At 41.6% G+C, this 20,573-nt stretch overlaps 1 protein-coding gene across 3 annotated transcripts in view; it reads left to right on the top strand.

The window, feature by feature from the left end:
- PTPRB (protein tyrosine phosphatase receptor type B) overlaps positions 1-20,573 on the top strand; it is a 117,514-nt gene that overhangs the window by 77,418 nt on the left and 19,523 nt on the right. For 2 of the 3 annotated variants that reach the window (XM_082351553.1, XM_082351554.1), the window contains 10 exons: positions 3,149-3,427; positions 3,958-4,107; positions 6,333-6,576; positions 12,573-12,679; positions 15,589-15,688; positions 16,524-16,607; positions 16,708-16,725; positions 16,848-16,929; positions 18,486-18,576; positions 19,328-19,404. In XM_082351553.1, the coding sequence (XP_082207679.1) occupies positions 3,149-3,427; positions 3,958-4,107; positions 6,333-6,576; positions 12,573-12,679; positions 15,589-15,688; positions 16,524-16,607; positions 16,708-16,725; positions 16,848-16,929; positions 18,486-18,576; positions 19,328-19,404 (1,232 nt within the window). Of the gene's footprint in view, positions 1-3,148; positions 3,428-3,957; positions 4,108-6,332; positions 6,577-12,572; positions 12,680-15,588; positions 15,689-16,523; positions 16,608-16,707; positions 16,726-16,847; positions 16,930-18,485; positions 18,577-19,327; positions 19,405-20,573 lie in introns of those variants that run through there. The other variant, XR_014233560.1, reaches the window with a different exon arrangement.

The raw sequence follows: 20,573 nt of genomic DNA, 5'->3' as shown, positions 1-20,573 counted from the left end.
GCAACATCTTATTCCAATGGGGCTTTGGTTTAAATCCACATTTTTACCTGAACTTGGTTAGATTTGAATTCAGATAGAAGTACTATATAGATTTGTTCATTTATTCAACTTTAACAACAAGAAATAATCTCTGCCCTCATGGAGCTTACAGTTGAGTGGGAGGTACTATCATTAAAAAGACATTTTGGGTGTGATGGAGGAAGTATTTGGCACTAGAGAAACACAGGGTAAAGGCATCTGACCCAATAAAAGGGAGCTTCCTAGAAGAAGAAACATCCAAATCAAAACCCAAGGAAAGAGTAAGACTCACCGGGTGGAGATGCAGAAAGAAGTAAAGAATGTTCCAGGTAGAGAGAAAAAAAGATTCCAAAACCAGGCAGGAGACAGGAATAGAAAGGAGTTTAGTTGGCCAGAGGATAAAAGGTGAGGATTAGGAGAATCAGGTCATAAAATGTCTTGTGAGCCATGGTAATGATTTTGAACCTCAGTCCATTGGAGCCACTGAAGGATTTTCAGCCGAGATATAATCAAATTTGCATTTTAGAAAGTCACTATGGGGGTGGAACAGAGAACAGATTGACAGGGGCAAACTAGAAACAGAGGTACTGGTTAGGACCTATTGCTGTAAATTCTAAAGATGAAAATACTTCAACAATAAAGTACATATCAGTTTCTTCCCCAAGGCATTTTGAGATAAATACCACAGACCTCAAAGAAACAGAAGTTTTTGGTATAGGAACCTCAATCCAAATATTTATTTTTCAATAATACCCAGTAAATGTAGTTTCTGAGATCAGATCAGATAGTTATTGGTTATTGATAAAATACAAAGCTGAAAATTAGAAATTTAAGCCAGTAGCTGTTTTGTTAATTCAACAAACATTAATGCTACAAAAATTATAACTCTTTGGATTGTATCCAAAGAGCAGTTTGGGATCACATAGGTGTGTGTCAAGAGAAATATGTGAAAAAGAACTAAGAGTTTTAGTTTATAGCAAGATCAAGAGGGGTTTGCAGTGGCATATTGTGGGCTGTGTAATTGAATCACGGGTGTTAGAATCTGAGAGCTCAGTTGAGGTTGGGCTGGTCACGTCACATCTGGAATATTGTATTCGGTCCTGGATGCTAGAATTTAAGAGAGGCATTTACCAAATGGGGCCTGCCCAAGAGGAAAGCAACCGGCACCAAGAGGGACTCGATGCTGAGTTTTACGGGGAATGGCGGAATGAACTTTGAGGGTTGCATTAGTTCAGACTGGGTTTGGCTGTGGGTAACAGAAAACACAAGATAACAGAGGATTAAACAAAACAGAAGTTGAGAATTCTCATGTAAAATCATTCCAGTGCCCCATTTCTCACAGACACACTCCAGCCGTGATGAACAGCTTGCACGGCTCCACCAGCCACCTTCCCACTCCTCCCAGCCCCACCCTTGGTGCCCGGGTTCGTGGTTTTCTCTGCCTAAAATGCCCCTCTCCCAATTTCTTGGCGAGGTGTCATCTCTGACAGAAAGGCTTTGCTAACTCCTGCCCACTGCTAACACTAGAAGCAGAAAGTTGTCTGTCACTTCACACAACATCCTTTTCCCCATTTCTTCTGGTACATTCTCTTTTCTACCTTGTATTATGACTGGTTTGGACTCATCTCCCTTCCTAGAGGTTACGGCTAATGTCTTATTCACTTCTGTACTGTTCACAGTCTCTAGAAGGGCACATCGCACATAGTAGGTACTCGTTTCTTAGTGAATGGAGATGTAACCTGAGTCTTGGAAGACAAGCATGATTTAGAGGTGAAAAGGAGGAGAGAGAAGGAACTGAGGGAAGAGATCAAAGCAAATTTCCATATTATACTTTGTGTAAATTATCAGAATTATGGATTAGGCAGGATGTTTTAAAAGAATTTCTCCAAAGCTGAAAGAGGAGGTGTCTTTGGGTCTCAGCTGTGACTTGGTTTGAAGGGAGCTCAAAAGATTAACAAGCAGTTAATGTTTGAAAAGACACAATTATTGTCTGCCTCAAAGGCCAATTCTTCCTCTATCCTGAAAAATCCTCGGCTTGATTTTTTTTCCTAAATCATCCTCATCTAACCTGCTGTGAGTTAGCTTACATTTACAGACCTTGATATGAAACAGGAATTCACTCAGTAGCACACAGATGCTGAGTGTTTGTTGAGGACAAGGACTCCTGTAACAAAGCACGTGTCAGGGGAAGGTGGGTCGTGCTCCAAATCAGAGCAACAGGTGCTGCGCTGGGAGGGCCGAGTAGGTCTATACATAGTTCCCAGAAGAGCATATATAACAGGGTAACCTACACAGTTTGGTTGTTAACTTGCACAGTCACGTGACTGCTTTTCTTTCAGATTCATGATTGTGTCACTCACAGGAACAAATAAAATCAGCTGCCATTCAAGTCCCTACTGAGTCAGGCACTCTGTCAGGCAGAAGAAAGTGAATGACCATAAGCACAGGGGGATGAAACAGGGGGGTGGAAGAGTCTGGCATATGTGGGGAATCACAGTAGTTCAGTCCCTGGAGCGTGGCGTGTGAGCAGGGAGGGGCAGGCAAAAAATGGAAGACAGGGACAGAAGCCACATCCAGAAGGTAAACGCGTCAGCAATGCCATTTCTTACTTTCCTCATTTTAAGAACTAACTTTTATTGAGCAGTTAGCACGCCAGCCAGTGTGCTGGTTGGCTGTGCATGTTTCAGCTCATTGAGTCATTACAGTAACCATATGAAGTAGGTATTCTTAATTTCCCCACTTTACAGATAGGACACAGTTACATTAAATCACTTGCCCACGAGTGCGTCGCTGGTAAATAGAATTCGAATTCAGGCAGATCAAGCTGCACCTCTCGGCTACTCTGCCCCACCTTCTATCTGACTTCTGCCACTTGATTTCAGTGCCCACGTGTACATTTGTGTTTCCAGTCACAATGGCACCTGGTGATTTTTCTAAAGGGACAGAATTTTAACGTGTAGTGTTTCTCAAAGCGGAGTCTCATAGGCAGAGATCCCCTTGGAGATCTATGAAAGACAATTCACACGAAGATTGAGAATTATTTATTTAGATCTCTGAGCTAGTTGGAGCCAAAGGAGCTAAAAGGAGGTCTCACAGAGTTGTGAAAAGTGTCTCTTCCTGTCTCCTTTAGAGCCAGACAAGATACAGAATCTGCATTGCCGTCCTCAGAACTCCACGGCCATCGCCTGTTCTTGGATCCCTCCCGATTCTGACTTTGATGGGTACAGCATTGAGTGCCGGAAAATGGACACTCAAGAAGTTGAGTTCTCCAGAAAGTTGGAGAAAGAAAAATCTCTGCTCAACATCATGATGCTAGTGCCCCATAAGAGATACCTGGTGTCCATCAAGGTGCAGTCAGCCGGCATGACCAGTGAGGTGGTTGAAGACAGCACCATCACCATGATAGACCGTAAGTGTCCCTGGAGGCGTACGCAGGGTGTGTGCCTTTCTCCATGGTATCCATCACCCCTGTTCCCGTGTGTACGGCTCACCCACAGTAGTGTGTCTTGTTGTCACTTGAAGAGGACCTGAAAGGCTCTGGGAAGTAGAAACATTTCTCTGTGTAACGCATCCTGGCAGCAAACAAGTTAAATGATCTTAAAGAACCTGAATGAGTTAGTATTTAAATACATCTCTTTGCCTGATATAGTTAGAGCCATAATGGAGCTTTTAAGCAGTTTGATGCTACAACTTCAGGAAATCCTGCTGAGGAGCTGCCTCTTTCCTTATGTTTAATGTGCTACTGGCAAATCACTTCCTCTGCCTGCTTCCCTTCAGGAGAGGAGGAGGTTTCCTTGATTCCAAGCATTACACACACACACACACACACACACACACACAGTCTGATGTAGGTGAGTAGAGACTTTCCATTTCACTGATATTTTATATGTAAAAGCATAGTTGTGACCCTTCTTGGTTCCCTCCCCACCCTTCTTCCAGGCCCTCCTCCTCCACCTCCACATATTCGGGTGAATAAAAAGGATGTGCTAATTAGCAAATCTTCCATCAACTTTACTTTCAACTGCAGCTGGTTCAGTGACACCAATGGAGCTGTGAAATACTTCACAGTGGTGGTGAGAGAGGCTGACGGTAAGTGATCACGAATTAACTCTGCTGTAAGACACAGGATTACTTTCCCAAAAGTCACTGTGGGAGCTCCTTTTGTGACAAGTTTTTAAAAGAAGAAAACTTAATTTTTATGTCGTTTCACTCTCTCTCTGCTGGATGCAGGGAGATGTAACAAAAAACTGCTCAAAGGTTCTTTCAGCAATAAAGCCTATTATCTGCTGGGTTTAATTATTAAATGGGTGAGTAATATTAATAGCAGCTACATCAATAATAACAATAACCATCATTTCTTGAGCCCGTACTATGTGCCAGGCACTGTTGGAAGTGCATTGCATGTACTGACTCATTCAGTCTTCTTTGCTACTTATTCAGTCCCGTTCAGCTCCTTTGTTCTGCCATTAAGCAGCTATATGCTTCGTCTGCCTTTCCCTCTTCCTGTCTCAATACCTGCACCAATCATACACTCCCAAACCACCCACCAATTCACAAAAATATTCAAAAGCTTAAGAGGGAAAAAAAAAATGATCATGAAGAGCATTCCTCCTTTCTCTACTGAATTTTCAATAATATGTTTCATTATCTAGTCCACTAAATTATTCAGTGTTACCCAATTCTTATGAATCAGGCAAATACTAGGTAATTCTTATAACATTCCATACAACCACCAAGTATGATCTTTAGAGCTTATTACATCAGCATTCATCAAATCATCTGCAGGAGTGCTGTATCTGGGGGCACACATGTCCATATGTGTATTTGCCACTGAGGTCTTGTGTGTTATTTCTCCAAAACAGATGTTTGTGTCTGGAATGACATTAATATATTCTACGTGTCTTATATTTTTCAAAATTGTTTAAGGTGCTGCACTGGAGTTTCTTAAGCATCCCAGACTATTTTAACCCATTTGTGGGCAATGGGGAGCTTTAAACCTGCCATGACAAATGTTGGAGCTAAACAGTATTTCATTCTCACTGTGTATTTTTACATTTTATTTAATTGTACTAGAGCTGGTTATGCATAATTAATTCAATAATTTCAAGGGTCAATGTTGCATTCCAAGTTTCCTCACACATCCTAACTGGAGATAAATAGGTGAACTGTGGAGAGACTTTAAATTTAAGTAGGCTGCACTGAAGACAGTGTTTTCCTACCTGCATATAAGGCAGTAGCTGAAAAAAAGTAATACCCCAGAATTCAGCCTCGTGTTCTCCAGCCAGGTGGGTTTCAATTATTGATGTCCATGGAGATGGGCTGTGCTCCCCCTGGTGATCTAAGATAACAGTCCATCTCACATAAGTGTCATTTATAGCATATATACTCTTCCTAAAGGCAACCTTCCTTTTAACTACTGCCAACAGGATAATATTTCCAAGATCCATTCATTTTTGAGCAAATTTTATTAAACAATAAAAGTTTAATAAATTGAGATTGAGTCCAGGATACAAAGAAGCCCCACAGTACCACTCCTTAAAGTTCACTGTAAATGGTATCCAATCTCTATAATATTTGTCTTCCTAATTATGCTTTCCTCCAGCCAACATCAAAATGAGTTCGCAGTGCCAAAACACACAGCAGGCTGGGTGGACAGGGGAAGAGTTCTGGGAAGTGTTCTGCATGAGGGACCAAATTCAAGCCAAGATTAAGCTGTACTCAAGATAACAGAGCAGGACACGGAGCAATTATCAGACTGGGCACGGCACGGGGAGCGTGCCTATGAGGCGACTGCTCTGGCCTCAGACCTGATTCCTCTTATCTTTTCCCCATTTCCCAGGTCATAGGGATCTCCTTATTCGCTCAGCTACAATGGTTATTGGCAAGGTAGAGACCTTTTTGAGTGGCTTGACTCTCACAATGGGGAGTGTCCAACTTTCTGGAGTTACGGAACACGTTATCATTTGATGCAGGAGCCACCCTCTCATTCACACATATTTTATTTCCTAGAAAAATGATAGTGTATGTATGTGTGTGTGTGTGTGTGTGTGTGTCCGTGTGTGTGTCGGTGTAGATGAATATGCATATATAAAATTTTGTATATGCACTATTTATTTTTAATTTTTACTTATTTTAGAAAAAGTGAATTAAATTAATTTCATTGGGAGAATTTCATAGCATCCTTTGAGATCACAGATTCTGCACTCCAGGGATGACTAGAGATAGTGGGTGAGGAGGTAACCTCAGAAACCTAGTTAGAAATTCACTGAAGTCACAAGAAAGTCAGTGCTTCACTGTGGGTTTTCTCCCTCCAGGCAGTGATGAGCTGAAGCCCGAACAACAGCACCCTCTGCCCTCCTACCTGGAATACAGGCACAATGCCTCCGTTCGGGTGTATCAGACTGATTATTTTGCCAGCAAATGTGCCGAAAGTCCTGACAGCAACTCTAAGAGTTTTAACATTAAGCTTGGTGCAGAGATGGAGAGCCTGGGTGGAAAATGTGATCCCAATCAGCAAAAATTTTGTGACGGACCGCTGAAGCCGCGCACGGCCTACAGGTTAGATGTGTTACCGTCATTTTGCTAGAAGGGACGTGCTCCATCACTGGGCGCTCAGCTGTCTGGGCCTCAGATGCACACGAGCTCCTGTAGATTAATAACCTGCGTTACAAGAGTGCTCTACATTTTACTAGGTAATTTATAAAAGTTGTGTTCCTGCCTGCATTCACAGGTAATGTGTAAAGAAGACCTTCGCGTTGTGCAAAAGCTCCAATTCATTATGTGAAGAATTGAAGGTTCTTGATAGATTGTCCTTTCTCCTAAAACTTCTCTAGTATGAATCAGACAATTTACTTACCATGTTAACAATTGTGAAAATGTCCAAACAGAAAGACTGAGTTCAGGGAGACTCAAGAAATATGAGGTTTTATCTTCCACTTTTAGTGAGGACTGGAATTTACCTTCTAAGGCGTAACAAGATGAAACTGCTCTTTGGTCCAGATAGAACCCTTGAAGGGAAAGGCCCCTGAATGAGTGGAAGCACCCTCTCCTCCCAGTAAGATGGCAGATGAAAAGGAGCAGCTATTTGGTTTGGCCCCAGGGAGCACTACTGCGGCCAACAGGCCCTTCCATCTGTGGGAATTGTCTGTGCCCTTCATCTACACTATGCTCCCCGAAAGCAGGTGTAAGTATACACAGCCCCCCAAACCAGGATCCCCAAGAGATAGAGAACCTAGGCTGCCATCTTGGATATAAGGCCACAGGCATCCAAGGTTAGTACTTCTGCAGAGGATGTGCCTTCTCTGTTGGGTGTTGGCAGAGCTGATATCCAGCCAATATGGCAGTCAGTCAGGTTCTCTATGGGCCAGTGTCCATTCTGGTTGGTCAGTGTCCAGGTCTTACTAACTCTTGCATATTTTGAGTATCACCCCTGAATTTCAGCAGAAACTTTTCTGCCAGCTCCAAAAGGAGACAGTGACACGGCATCATGTCATTCTTAGCCCCTCCCTTGCATCAACAAAGGCAGGCCAACAGTTTCCCTAAAACAGAGGACTCACTTTGAGCAGGAACTCTGTAGAGCTACCTCTGCCCAGGACTCACCACAAAAGTGCTATTGCCACACAGCCAAGGTTGGCACCTCCAAAGTAAACACACACAAACTTATTAGTGATGTTTGCTTGAGGAAGAGGCCATATGAGCCTACCTGAAGGAGATGAGATCTCAGACAGAGCAAAGGAGGAATATAAAAGAGATCAGAATGCTGGGATCCTTTAGTTCCTTTTAGAATCAAGAGATGCCTCAGCTCCTTGGTCACTTGGGCTCCAGGAAATTTGAGGAAAAGTCTCCTAAGGGCTATTTTCTCTTTGTGGGTTGGAAAGTTGAGGCTGTTTTTGTTTGTTTTCTTGTTTGCTTTTTGAAAGAGAAGGAGAGAAGATGACTCATTACTACGTTTAAGAAAGAGAACAAGAAGCTAGAGAGAGTTCATGTGTGGACCAGGCCCCCAGCCTCCCAGCACACTCCTCTCTGTCCATAACAGCAGCCAAAGTCCTAGGAAGAGGCCCTGCATTCGAGTTCCAGCACTGCCACTTTTCAGCTGTGTAACCTTGGAAATGGCATTTCAGTTCTCTAATTCTCACTTTCCTCATCTGCAAAACATCACAGGACTGTCCTGAGGAGTCATGTAGATGACAGATCAAGCCTAGCCATGTCCCTTCTAGATTAAGGTCTTTCAGTGGTTCCCATTCATTTCCAGGAGCAAGTGAAGATTCCAGAGCAAGGCACACAAAGCCCCCACCTCCTCCCTCCTGCCTGCCCCGCCGGCTTTGTCTCCCACCATTTGCCCCAAGTACACTCTGCCCTTTTGCTTTGCCCTATTCCTCTGAGTTCCCTTAAATCTGACGTGGCTCTCTTAGACCCCTGAGCCTTTGCACATTCTTTTCACTCTGTTTGGGATGCCCTCCACTCTCCTGTCTGACTGGTGAATTGCTTCATACACTTTAAAAGCCAGCTCAACCTGCAACTAGCCGGTGCCACCCCTGTTAACCCACAGCTGGGTGGTTGGGCCCTCAGCTCCATTTCCACAGCACCCAGTCTCTACACCCCTCTAATCCTCCAGTTAGCAGTAGTTTTTAGCCCTTTGTTTAATAGCCTACCCTCTTCACTAGGCTTCAAGAGCTCACAGTCTAATAGGGGAGACAGACATGACATCGGTCACAAAACAATATGGCAAGTACCGGGCACAAAAGAGACGCCATTAAATGTTTATGAACAAATAAGGGAATGAGCCAAGATGCTCTATGAAGAGTTACACATTCTTATTATAGCTTAATCAACTCCTGCTAATCAACTCCTCCTAATTTGTTTTCTAGGACACAGCTTTCCTCTATTTCTCCACATTTCGTTCACTCCTGTGAACAGCAGGCCAGGCAGATAACGCTTGATACGAGCACAGAGAACCGCATGCTAAGTGACCCCCCGTGTGGTAGCTGCTGAACCCAGGCTCTGTGCAGGCAGAATTCTGCCTGTCTCACGATGATAATCACCATGGTGACCCTCAATGCTCTCAGGCATCTTTTTTTTCAGAGAGAATAGGTAGACAGGAAGGAACATGGAAAAAGAAAAATTAGGATGGAAAAGAAATGAGAAATGCTAGGTTTAGCTGATATGCAAGTGTATTATGTCAACGAGTATATAATGTGTTTCCGTTCATTGTTGGGTTCCTACTATCCGGGTATAAAATTAGCGTTGTTCCATATGGGAAGAGAACGGGCGGATCATGATGGGTGAGAAGCAGTTTGGAGGTTGGGGAAGTGCTAATTTGGTTTTGTTTCTATTCTAAATAGAATAGCAATGTGACCACGCTCAGGTATCAGCTTTCCTTGACCTCATTTTCCTCAAATGAAGGAAATTGAACCGCATGATCTGTAACTTTGTGCTATAGAATTCTGATTCTGGACACATTTAAAGTTGAAAAACTTACTATCAGATATCAGTTCATTAAAATAATCCTATATACATATACAGAAGACATGTCTGTAAAATATGGGCAGAAATGTTGAAGGACATAAGAGGGGTATAGGTAAATAAATGCTATGAAGTTTCAAAAGGCTTCTTGAAGGAGGTATCATTTTGGCTGGGTGCTGAAAAGTAGGGAAGAATTTGAAACTATGGAGATTGAGGCAAGAGGAGATTCAAGGTGCAGGGAACAGTCACAGTACAGAGGCAGAAATACACAGATTGTCTAGAGAAGAGCAAATACTCCCATTTGAAAGTGGGGGTCATGTAGAGGGGTAGTGGGGAAGACAAAAGCAGGAAGATAGGATGGGACAGGATTCGGAATAGGTGCTAATTGCTGGGCTAGGAAATGTGGTTGTGGTGTCCATTACTGGAAGGGTTTAAGGGCAGAGTTCCTGTGGACCTGCTACTTTTAAGCCAAGCCTACAGTAAGTCATTATCTCCTTCCAGGGTTCCTAAAGGCCCTTATTCATCTGGATCCATTTTGTACTTTGCATTTGCACCTGTGAATCCCAGAATTCCAGAGCAGAACCTGTCAAGGTTGTTATACCCAATGCTTTTATTTTCACAGATGAGAAAACTGAGGCAAAAAGAACTTTGGGAACAATTCACCTAATCAGTGACAGTGAGAGCTAGACCTCAAACCCTATGCTTCCTAGCCCAGGCCCTTTTTTGCCACCCCTCCAACAGAAGTCACTGCTGTTAAACCAAAATTAAGCCAAGAGGAAATAAGAGACAGCGATTTGGACTACGAGTCAGAAAGTACTGAGTTTGGTTTTCTTTTACCAACTTTCTCTATGATCTTGAGTGAGAAATGGAATCTCCCCAAGCTTCAGGTTCCAAATCTCTGAAATAATATCATAACCTTCTTATATTGGAGAGGTTGGAGATGGTCAAACAGAATCATATTTATAAAAGTTCTCCACACTTACAAATCACTATACAAATAAACAAAACTTTTTTTTAACATCTTTATTGGAGTATAATGGCTTTACAATGGTGTGTTAGATTCTGCTGCATAACAAAGTGAATCAGCTATACATATACATACATCCCCATATCTCCTCCCTCTTGCGTCTCCCTCCCACCCTCCCTATCCCACCCCTCTAGGTGGACACAAAACACCGAGCTGATCTCCCTGTGCTATGCGGATGCTTCCCACTAGCTATTTTACATTTGGTAGTGTATATATGTCCATGCCACTCTCTCACTTCGTCCCAGCTTACCCTTCCCCCTCCCCATGTCCTCAAGTCCATTCTCTACGTCTGTGTCTTTACTCCTGTCCTGCCCCTAGGTTCTTCAGAACCTTTTTTTTTTTTTTTTAGGTTCCATATATATGTGTTAGCATACGGTATTTGTTTTTCTCTTTCTGACTTACTTCACTCTGTATGACAGTCTCCAGGTCCATCCACCTCACTACAAATAACTCAATTTCGTTTCTTTTTATGACTGAGTAATATTCCATTGTATATATGTACCACAGCTTCTTTATCCATTCATCTGTCAATGGACACTTAGGTTGCTTCCACGTCCTGGCTATTGTAAATAGTGCTGCAATGAACATTGTGGTACATGACTCCTTTTGAATTATGGTTTTCTCAGGGTATATGCCCAGTAGTGGATTGCTGGGTTGTATGGTAGTTCTATTTTTAGTTTTTTAAGGAACCTCCATACTGTTCTCCATAGTGGCTGTATCAATTTACATTCCCACCAACAGTGCAAGAGTGTTCCCTTTTCTCCACACCCTCTCCAGCATTTACTGTTTGTAGGTTTTTTGTTGATGGCCATTCTGACTGGTGTGAGGTGATACCTCATTGTAGTTTTGATTTGCATTTCTCTAATGATTAGTAATGTCGAGCATCCTTTCATGTGTTTGTTGGCAATCTGTATGTCTTCTCTGGAGAAACGTCTATTTAGGTCTTCTGCCCATGTTTGGATTGGGTTGTTTGTTTTTTTGATATTGAGCTGCATGAGCTGCTTGTATATTTTGGAGATTAATCCTTTGACAGTTCCTTCGTTTGCAAATATTTTCTCCCATTCTGAGGGTTGTAAAAGAAACTCTTTTCATGGGAGAGACTCCTTTCAATGTCCAAAAGTATAAGACATTAGCAACACACACCAACTCCTCCCCTCCCACTTAACACGCGTTGACTGCTTGTTACCCTTTGGGGACATTGCACAATACCTCCATCAACAGTCTGTTATTCCTGGAAGTACAACTTTTGACTTGGAAGGTTTCTTTTAGAGATGGAAATTATAGATGTGGTTGATCAATATCATCTTGAAGATGTTGAGGAGATTATACTTGGACCTGGGCATGAGTGAGAAGGAGAGGGCAAAAGGTCAGAACAATTTGTCCTGGCTGGTACTAATGTTGGTACTACTTCAGCATTATTACAGGATGTGCCCAGATACTTTCGGGTTGAGCAAATCTAGATTTTTTTTTTTTAAGGAAAAAAGAGTCGTCCATTACTTTTCATACGATTTAAATTAACCCTAGAAAAAGTTTTCCCATATAAACCGATCCTCATACTCTCAGTAAACCTATAGTCTGGGAATCTTCAGGATAGAATGGACTGAAGAGGTCACCCAAGCCAATCTATAACTTAGTGCAGGGCTGCTGTCCTACAGATTCCCTGAGAGCTGGTTCTCCAGTCTCTGCTTAAACACCCTCAATGACTGGAAGCTCACTACGTATGAGGCAGCTCATACTCTAGATGTTAGAAAGTGATTTTTTGTTCCCATATCACCTTATAACTTCAGCCTACTAAGCTTAGTTTTACATTCAAGAGTGTAAACCTTGAGATGATAGGGACTTATTCTTTGCAGTATATCCAGCTCCTGGACAGGTACCAGCACACAGTAGGGGCTCAATAAATATTTGATGAATAAATGAATGAATGCACGAACCCAGGGCTATCTGATTTCATAATTCATACCCTACCCTACATACATATTGACCAGGTGACCACCCTGTTTCTCCTTGACCCTACTGTGGTGAGTCACTAATTTGTACTTAAGTAAATCGGTTTTCTTTTCAGAATCAGCATTCGGGCTTTTACCCAGCTATTTGATGAGGACCTGAAGGAATTCACAAAGCCACTCTATTCAGACACATTTTTCTCTTTGCCCATCACCACTGAGTCAGGTAAGGCTAACCTTTCCATCGACTTTACATAGTCTGCCAAACACCATGTCACCTACAAGAACCTCTAGTGGGGAGATCTGGGGACTTGGCTGATGGTGGTAAGGGGAACATTTATTTTTGCTTGGATTTTAATCTTTATATGATCATGGATTGATGTGGATTAGAGGAATTTCACAACTTCTGTAGCAGAATGGACTGAAAGGGGATTAATCTTGTAAAGAAGGTAGAAAGAAATACCAGATTTTTTTCCTATTAAAAATGAATTTTTTTAAAAAACAGTGGATGAAAAACAGTCAAATCAAGAGCTTGCACAGGCCAAAACAGAAGTAGGTACAAAAGGCTTTCAAGTCGTTAGTGGGAATGTATATATGAAATATATACATAGAAATGCATAGAAAAAAAAGACTAGAAGGAAAAAACACCAAAGTATTAATGATGAATATCTCAAAGTAGTGGGATTACAGGTGACTTTTTTCCTTTTGTTTATTATATGTTGCTTTTACATGATAAAAAAATGTTAACTTGGCTTTACATAAATTTATGTTAGAGGGAAAGCCTGAGTAATAATAGTCGCTAATTTTACTTTTCACCCTGTGGAGCAGCAGTTTTAAGCACTGTGCTTAGAATATACCTGATCCTCACTACAATCTTCTGAGGTAGATCCTATTATCATCCCCATTTTAAAGGTGAGGATTTGAGGTACGAAGAGTTTATGTAACTTGCCCAAGATATCAGAGCTGCAATTCTGGCACTTTCTGCCCGACCTCTTAACCTCTGCACTGCTCGGATTCAGAATATTTCCAACATGCTGAGAATAGCTTTATTGTTTAGCACATTGTTCTTTGATACCATTATCTTTCCAGCCTTTCCCTGTACCCAGCCTTCCACAGTGCTTGGTCTCAGGAAGTTCTTCTTTATAGCTGAAACAGCCTCTCATGCTGTATGACAAAAGATGACTCAGCCTCACAAACACTCCCATCTATTTATGCCAAATATAGGGATAATCTCCCACTTTTCAAACCAAAAAGGGATCAGAACACAGGAGGATTTAGATGTGTTTGCTTATAATTTAATGTTAGGTAAGGGATTTGTAAACACAATTCTTCCCTATTTAAATTATTGTTATACAACAAAAATTGTATGTAGTCCAATAAAGGAAGATAGTAAACATATATCCAAAAAAAGAATATTAACCACAGTAAAAGAAAGATGACTGTGTTGATTTGGTAAGTAAGTCTTGAAAAGCACATTGAATAAACAAATCCAAGGGCTTAAAATGCAACTTCAAAAATGGACTACTCCGCAGACCTAAATGTAAGAGCTAAAATGATCAAACTTTTAAAAGAAAACATAGGAGTAAATCTTTGTGACCTTGAGTTAGGAAATGGTTTCTTAGCTATGATACCAAAAGCACAAGCAACAACAACAACAAACTAGATAAATGGGACTTAATTAAAATTTAAAACTCTTGTGCTTCAAAGGACACCATAAAGAAAGTGAAAAGACAACCCACAGAATGGGAGAAACTATTTGCAAATCATATATATGATAAAGGTCAAGTATCCAGAATATACAGAACACTTACAACTCAATAATAAAAAGACAAACAACACAATTTAAAAATGGGTAAAGGATGTGAATAGACATTTCGCCAAAGACAATACATAAATGTCCAATAAGCACATGGAAAGATGCTCAACATCATTAGACATTAGGGAAATGCAAATCATAACCACAATAAAATACTACTTCACACCCACTAGAATGGCTATCATCAAAAAGACAATAACAAGTGTTAGTAAGGATATGGAGAAATCTGAACCCTTATACATTGCTTGTAGAATGTATCAATAAAATGGTGTAACTTCTTTGGAAAACAGTTTTGCAATTTCTCAAAAGGTTTAATAACCTAGAGTTACCCTCTAACCCAGCAATTCCACTCCTAAGTGTATACCCAAGAGAAATGAAAATAAAAACTTGTATATGGAGATTCATAGCAGCTTTATTCATAATAACCAAAATAATAGAAATAACCCAAATGTCCATCAATGGCGGAATGGATAAACAAAATGTGATATATCCACACAGTGGAATATTATTCAGCATAAAAAGGAATGAAATACTGATACATGCCACAACATGGATGAACCTTGAAAACATGCTAAGTGAAAGAAGCCAGTCACAAACAAAGCACATATTTATTACTCAATTTATTGTCCAGAACAGGCAAATTTATGAAGACAAAGTAGATTAGTGGTTGCCAGGGTCTAGGGAGAGGGAATGAAGAATGACTGCTAAGGGGCATTGGGGATTCTTTTAGGGGGGTGATGAAAATGTTATAAAATTGAATGTAAAATAATTGATTGAATTGTGCAATTTAAATTGGTGAATAGTATGGCATGTGAATTATATTTCAATAAACTGTTTTTAAAATGGGCTACCTGTTCATAAACTCCCAGTGGCAGTATCGAACCAGATAATAAAAATGGAATTCCATTAAAATAATTCTGAGCAATTCACTGGATTTGCCAGTGTCCCAGATGCTGTAAAACACGTTTCATACAAGTGAAATAGCATACTTACCTTGGTGGCAAACTGCTGGCCTTTGTCTCAAGTGCCCCAAAGCTTTACATACAAGCATAGATGAAGTCCCAAATTCCTTTATAAGGTGAACACCATTGACTTCAAAAGTATAATGACCAAGCTGCTGTTACATGGTAGTAGCCAATGTTTCATCTTTTCAGCTGCATACTGCTTAGCCTTTAGATAGTAAATGCCTTAATGTGGGCATCGTTTGAATCCTTCTGTAATAACATTCCTAGGGAGATAGGGTTCCAATAGCTATCTTACTGGTTCTTTAACACTAATTTTCCCACCTGGGTTTGTTGTTGCCCTCTGGATTATTGTAGAGCCTTTGTTTGGAGTTATTGAAGGTGTGAGTGCTGGTCTGTTCTTAATTGGCATGCTGGTAGCTGTTGTTGCCTTATTAATCTGCAGACAGAAAGCCAGGTGAGTACAAAGATCCCTTTGGCAATTGGTTCCACAATTTTAAAGATGCAACTGAAAATGCTCTTTAGCCTGAAAAGTCAGGAGGGAAAATCATTTAATTTCTCCAGGTTAAATCACCTTTGTTTCTTCAGAAAAACAAGAATCAAATCCTAAAACCATGACTCACTTTTTTCAGCCTCTCTACATACCACTGCTGAGTCTTGCCCTTACCAAATGACTGAGGGGCCATCTGTAGCCTCATTTGGATGTGAAATAGCTCCTTTGGCACAGGAAAAAAAAATCGTGTGTGTGGTTCAGTTACCTCACGAAGACAGAGATGTCTGCAAATTGTGTGCCCGAATACTTTTCTGAAATATGCTGAAAAGTATGGTTGACATCTCCATTTTGTGGCTCATATCTGCCATGATAACTTAAGAAGGGACCAAAAAGAACTAAACAGCATGTGGCCCCAATGCCATGCCCTCTTTTCTTAGGGAATTTCTTTTCTTTGGCATGTCCTCTCTCTTGCAGTCGTGTCTTGCCTCTAAGGTTTACTCTGTGTGTGTGTGTTTATAGAAAGCTTTATTGAGAGTGTGGGAAGTGATTATGACCTGTAGCCAAAAACCAGAAGACAAATCTTCAGCTATTGCAGGATGGTTTCTGAGTGGGAAAAATCTATTTCTTCTTTATGTTCTTCCTCCCTTTTCCCTCCCTCAAAGAGATGTTGGCTGAGTGTAAAATATACGTGTACTGAAAAATCCATATTTGCACAAACATGCACAGCCTTACCATAAATGGAGAAATTTGTTTAAATTATTTCATAACCAGAATATAAGTCCTCTCCCTTATGTTTCAGCCATGGTCGAGAAAGGCCCTCTGCCCGCCTGAGCATTCGTCGGGATCGACCACTGTCTGTCCACTTGAACCTGGGCCAAAAAGGGTGAGCACGTTTTCCTTCACTTCATTTATTGAAAGATGAGTTGACTGTATTACATGAGATTTGCTAATGAGATCTTTCTTCTTTTGGCTTTTCTTCACAGTAACCGGAAGACTTCTTGGTAAGAGAGAGAACTCATTAGTTACTGTATTATCTGCTTTTGAAATGTAGCTGGGGCTGGGTATGGCATTTTCCCTGTTCTTCAGTAATTTTCTTTTCTTTCTATTATATTTTAAACTATAGCCCAATAAAAGTAAATCAGTTTGAAGGACACTTCATGAAGCTGCAGGCCGACTCCAACTACCTTCTATCCAAGGAATACGAGGTACAACTCAGAGGCAATGATGCTTTAGCACCCCTGGTCCTTAGCAGAATTTCCCTCCAAGCCTTCACTGTGGAATCACAGGCTGATTGAGCTCAGGAGTTAGGATGGCACTTAGGGTCTCAGCTGAGCGTTCTTTTGTGCCTCAATCCATTCCCTGCACAATATACCACCTAGTCTCAGAGGCCATTTTGATCTCCGGAATAGTAGAGCAGACAAGGCGCTACCCAGACCAGATGGTAAGAAAGAATTGACAAACTTCAGATGCAAACCAATGCTGTCAGTTTGTTTTTTTTTTTAACATCTTTATTGGAGTATAATTGCTTTACAATGTTGTGTTAGTTTCTGCTGTATAACAAAGTGAATCAGCTATACATATACATACATCCCCATATCCCCTCCCTCTTGCGTCCTCCTCCCACCCTCCCTATCCCACCCCTCTAGGTGGACACAAAGCACAGAGCTGATCTCCCTGTGCTATGCAACTGCTTCCCACTAGCCATCCATTTCACATGTGGTAGTGTATATATGTCAGTGCTACTCTCTCACTTCGTCCCAGCTTACCCTTCCCCCTCCCCGCGTCCTCAAGTCCATTCTCTACATCTGAGTCTTTATTCCTGTCCTGCCCCTAGGTTCATCAGAACCATTTTTTGTTAGATTCCATATGTATGTGTTAGCATATGGTATTTGTTTTTCTCTTTCTGACTTACTTCACTCTGTATGACAGACTCTAGGTCCATCCACCTCACTACAAATAACTCAATTTCATTTCTTTTTATGGCCGAGTAATATTCCATTGTATATATGTGCCACGTCTTCTTTATTCATTCATCTGTCGATGGACACTGAGGATGCTTCCATGTCCTGGCTATTGTAAATAGTGCTGCAATGAACATTGTGGTACATGTCTCTTTCTGAATTATGGTTTTCTCAGGGTATATGCCCAGTAGTGGGATTGCTGAGTCATATGGTAGTTCTATTTTTAGTTTTTTAAGGAACCTCCATACTGTTCTCCATAGTGGCTGTATCAATTTACATTCCCACCAACAGTGCAGGAGGTTCCCTTTTCTCCACACCCTCTCCAGCATTTATTGTTTGTAGATTTTTTGATGATGGCCAATTCTGACCAGTGTGAGGTAAAACCTCATTGTGGTTTTGATTTGCATTTCTCTAATGATTAGTGATGTTGAGCATCCTTTCATGTGTTTGTTTTATACAGATTGCTGTCAGTTATTTAAGCTGGCCTTTTGCTTGCCTGGGAGACAATGTGGTTTGGTGAAAAGTGCCCAGGCTTTGGATTCAGTTCCCAGCTTTGCCACCTGTGTGACCTGGGGCAAGTGAATTATCCTGTCTGAGCCTCATCTGTAAATTGGAGATGAGACAACCTCCTGTGGGGCTCTCGTGGGGATCAGAGCTGACGCACAGTGGTCGAATAGGAGGCATTCCACAAATGCAGCTAGTGTAACATATGGTTATATTGTTATGTATCTCAGGGACTGTCTGATTTGCCCTTTTCTATCTCACATTCTTCACCTGCAAACTTATTTTTGACCTAACAGGACCTAAAAGACGTGGGTCGAAACCAATCATGTGACATTGCACTCTTGCCAGAGAATAGAGGGAAAAATCGATACAACAATATATTGCCCTGTAAGTTTTGTGTTGAAATTTGTAATACTGTCTTCCTCTAGCCATTTTTTCTCTTTTCCACGAGTAAAATGGGGCAAAGCAATATGGTATAGCTGGATATGGGAGGTATTCAGAGGCTCTGAAAAGTCTTTAAAAAGAAATGACTTGTATGTTATTGCACTTCCCTCCAGGGGGATAACAACCAGCTGAGATTCTGGCTCTGAGAGGCCACTTATGCTGTTGACATTTTACCATGTGGTCCTAATGCCTCTCCTTAGAGGCCTAAGAGCAGTAACAGGGTTAACAATACGGGCCAAGCTGGGTTTACTTAAAGTCTCTAGTTAGCAATTATATATATATATATATATTTGTTTGTTTGTTTATTTATATATGTATATCTATTTATATGTTATCCTTACCCAATTAGGTGAAGCAATAGAAGGTAGTTTTTCTGGATTGTATTCATTCTAGCAGTGAAAGAGAGCTGGCCACTCCATCGGGCAAATGATATGGTATCACAAAGGAAAGCACAGAGGGGGCTTCAGGGAGCATTTGGCTCGTCAGCTTGTGTGTTTCTGGGCCACCTGTGCAACCAGAGGCAAGTTAGTGATCCTGTCTAAGCCTCATCTGCAAAATGGAGATGAGAATACCTCCCCTGTGGGGCTGTCATGGGGGTCAGAGCTAACGCACATCAAATACCAAGCATTCTGTAAACAGTAGGGAGAATCACCGCGACTCACTGACAAATCTCTGTCAATAAATTTCCTTGCAGATGACGCCTCTCGAGTGAAGCTGTCCAATGTGGATGACGACCCGTGCTCTGACTATATTAATGCCAGCTACATCCCTGTAAGTGAACCAACCACGGGGCCACAGTAACTGGGATGAAGCTTTGACGGGTGGCTGTGCTGGAGACAACTCTCCTCCCCAACACGCTCCCGTCGTTCTTAGGTCTGGAAACATGTCAGTTTTAGAGAAAAAAAAAAAAAAAAAGATCATGTCTGATTGTCGTAAAACGCAGGCTGTCCTATTCAATCACTGCTAAGGCCCAGTTTTCAAAATGGCTATAGTCACATATGATTATAATGAGCCCAGGAGGCATTTTCAAAGGTCATTTTCTCTCTGCAGCCCTTAGTCAAGATTAGAGCTCCCTGAGGAAGCTGGACCTCCACGGCTAAGGCTGCCTAGCTAGGGAAGCTGATTCAAAGTTTATTTGGATTTTTGAAAACCACAGACACAACTCAAAGGTTCTGTCAAACCTTTGGGCTCAGATTCTGGTTAGCATTTCACCGGCTTCCTACAGCACCTACAGTGGAAAAAGCTTTAAGGTCAGACAGACCCTGTTTGAATCCCATCTCTGCCCCTTGCTGACTCTAGGACCTCGGGCAAGTTAATGTCAATTCTTTGGGCCTCCATTTCCTTTTCCAAAAAAAGTGAGGATAATATTTACCTCAAATAATCCTCCATTCACTCCATAAACACTATATAGTAAAGCGCTAACTGTAAGTCAGACTCTGAGCTGTGTACAAGGAGAGGGTCAGATGGAATCCTAACCCTCAGGGAACTCTCAGCAGAGTTGTGGCATCAGGAAATGACAAGGTGGGCGACGCCCTTGACAGGCTAGAATGGTGCTTCTCCAACATTAACATATATCCACATTATCTGCGGGTCTTGTTAAAATGAAGCTTCTGACGGGAATTCCCTGGCAGTCCAGTGGTTAAGACTCTGTGCTTCCACTGCAGGGGGCGCGGGTTTGATCCCTGGTTGGGGAACTAAGATCCCACATGCTGCGCGTCTCGGCCAAAAAAAAAAAAAAAAATGCAGCTTCTGATTCAGCAGGACTGGGGTGGGACCCGGGATTCTGTATTTCTAACAGGCTCCCAGATGATGCCTGTGCTGCAGGTCTGAGGACCACTCTCTGAGTAGCGAGAGGCTGTAGGTTGCTGCAGGAGCTCCTGGGAGAACATCCTCCAGCAGAAAGATAGATAAAGGAAGGCTCAGCAGAGCAGGCACCATGC

Source organism: Balaenoptera borealis (genome assembly GCF_965194805.1).
Source record: "Balaenoptera borealis genome assembly, chromosome: 13".
NCBI lineage: Eukaryota > Metazoa > Chordata > Mammalia > Artiodactyla > Balaenopteridae > Balaenoptera > Balaenoptera borealis.
The sequence above is the reverse complement of the archived record's forward strand: the minus strand, read 5'-3'. Positions and strand labels throughout refer to the sequence as shown.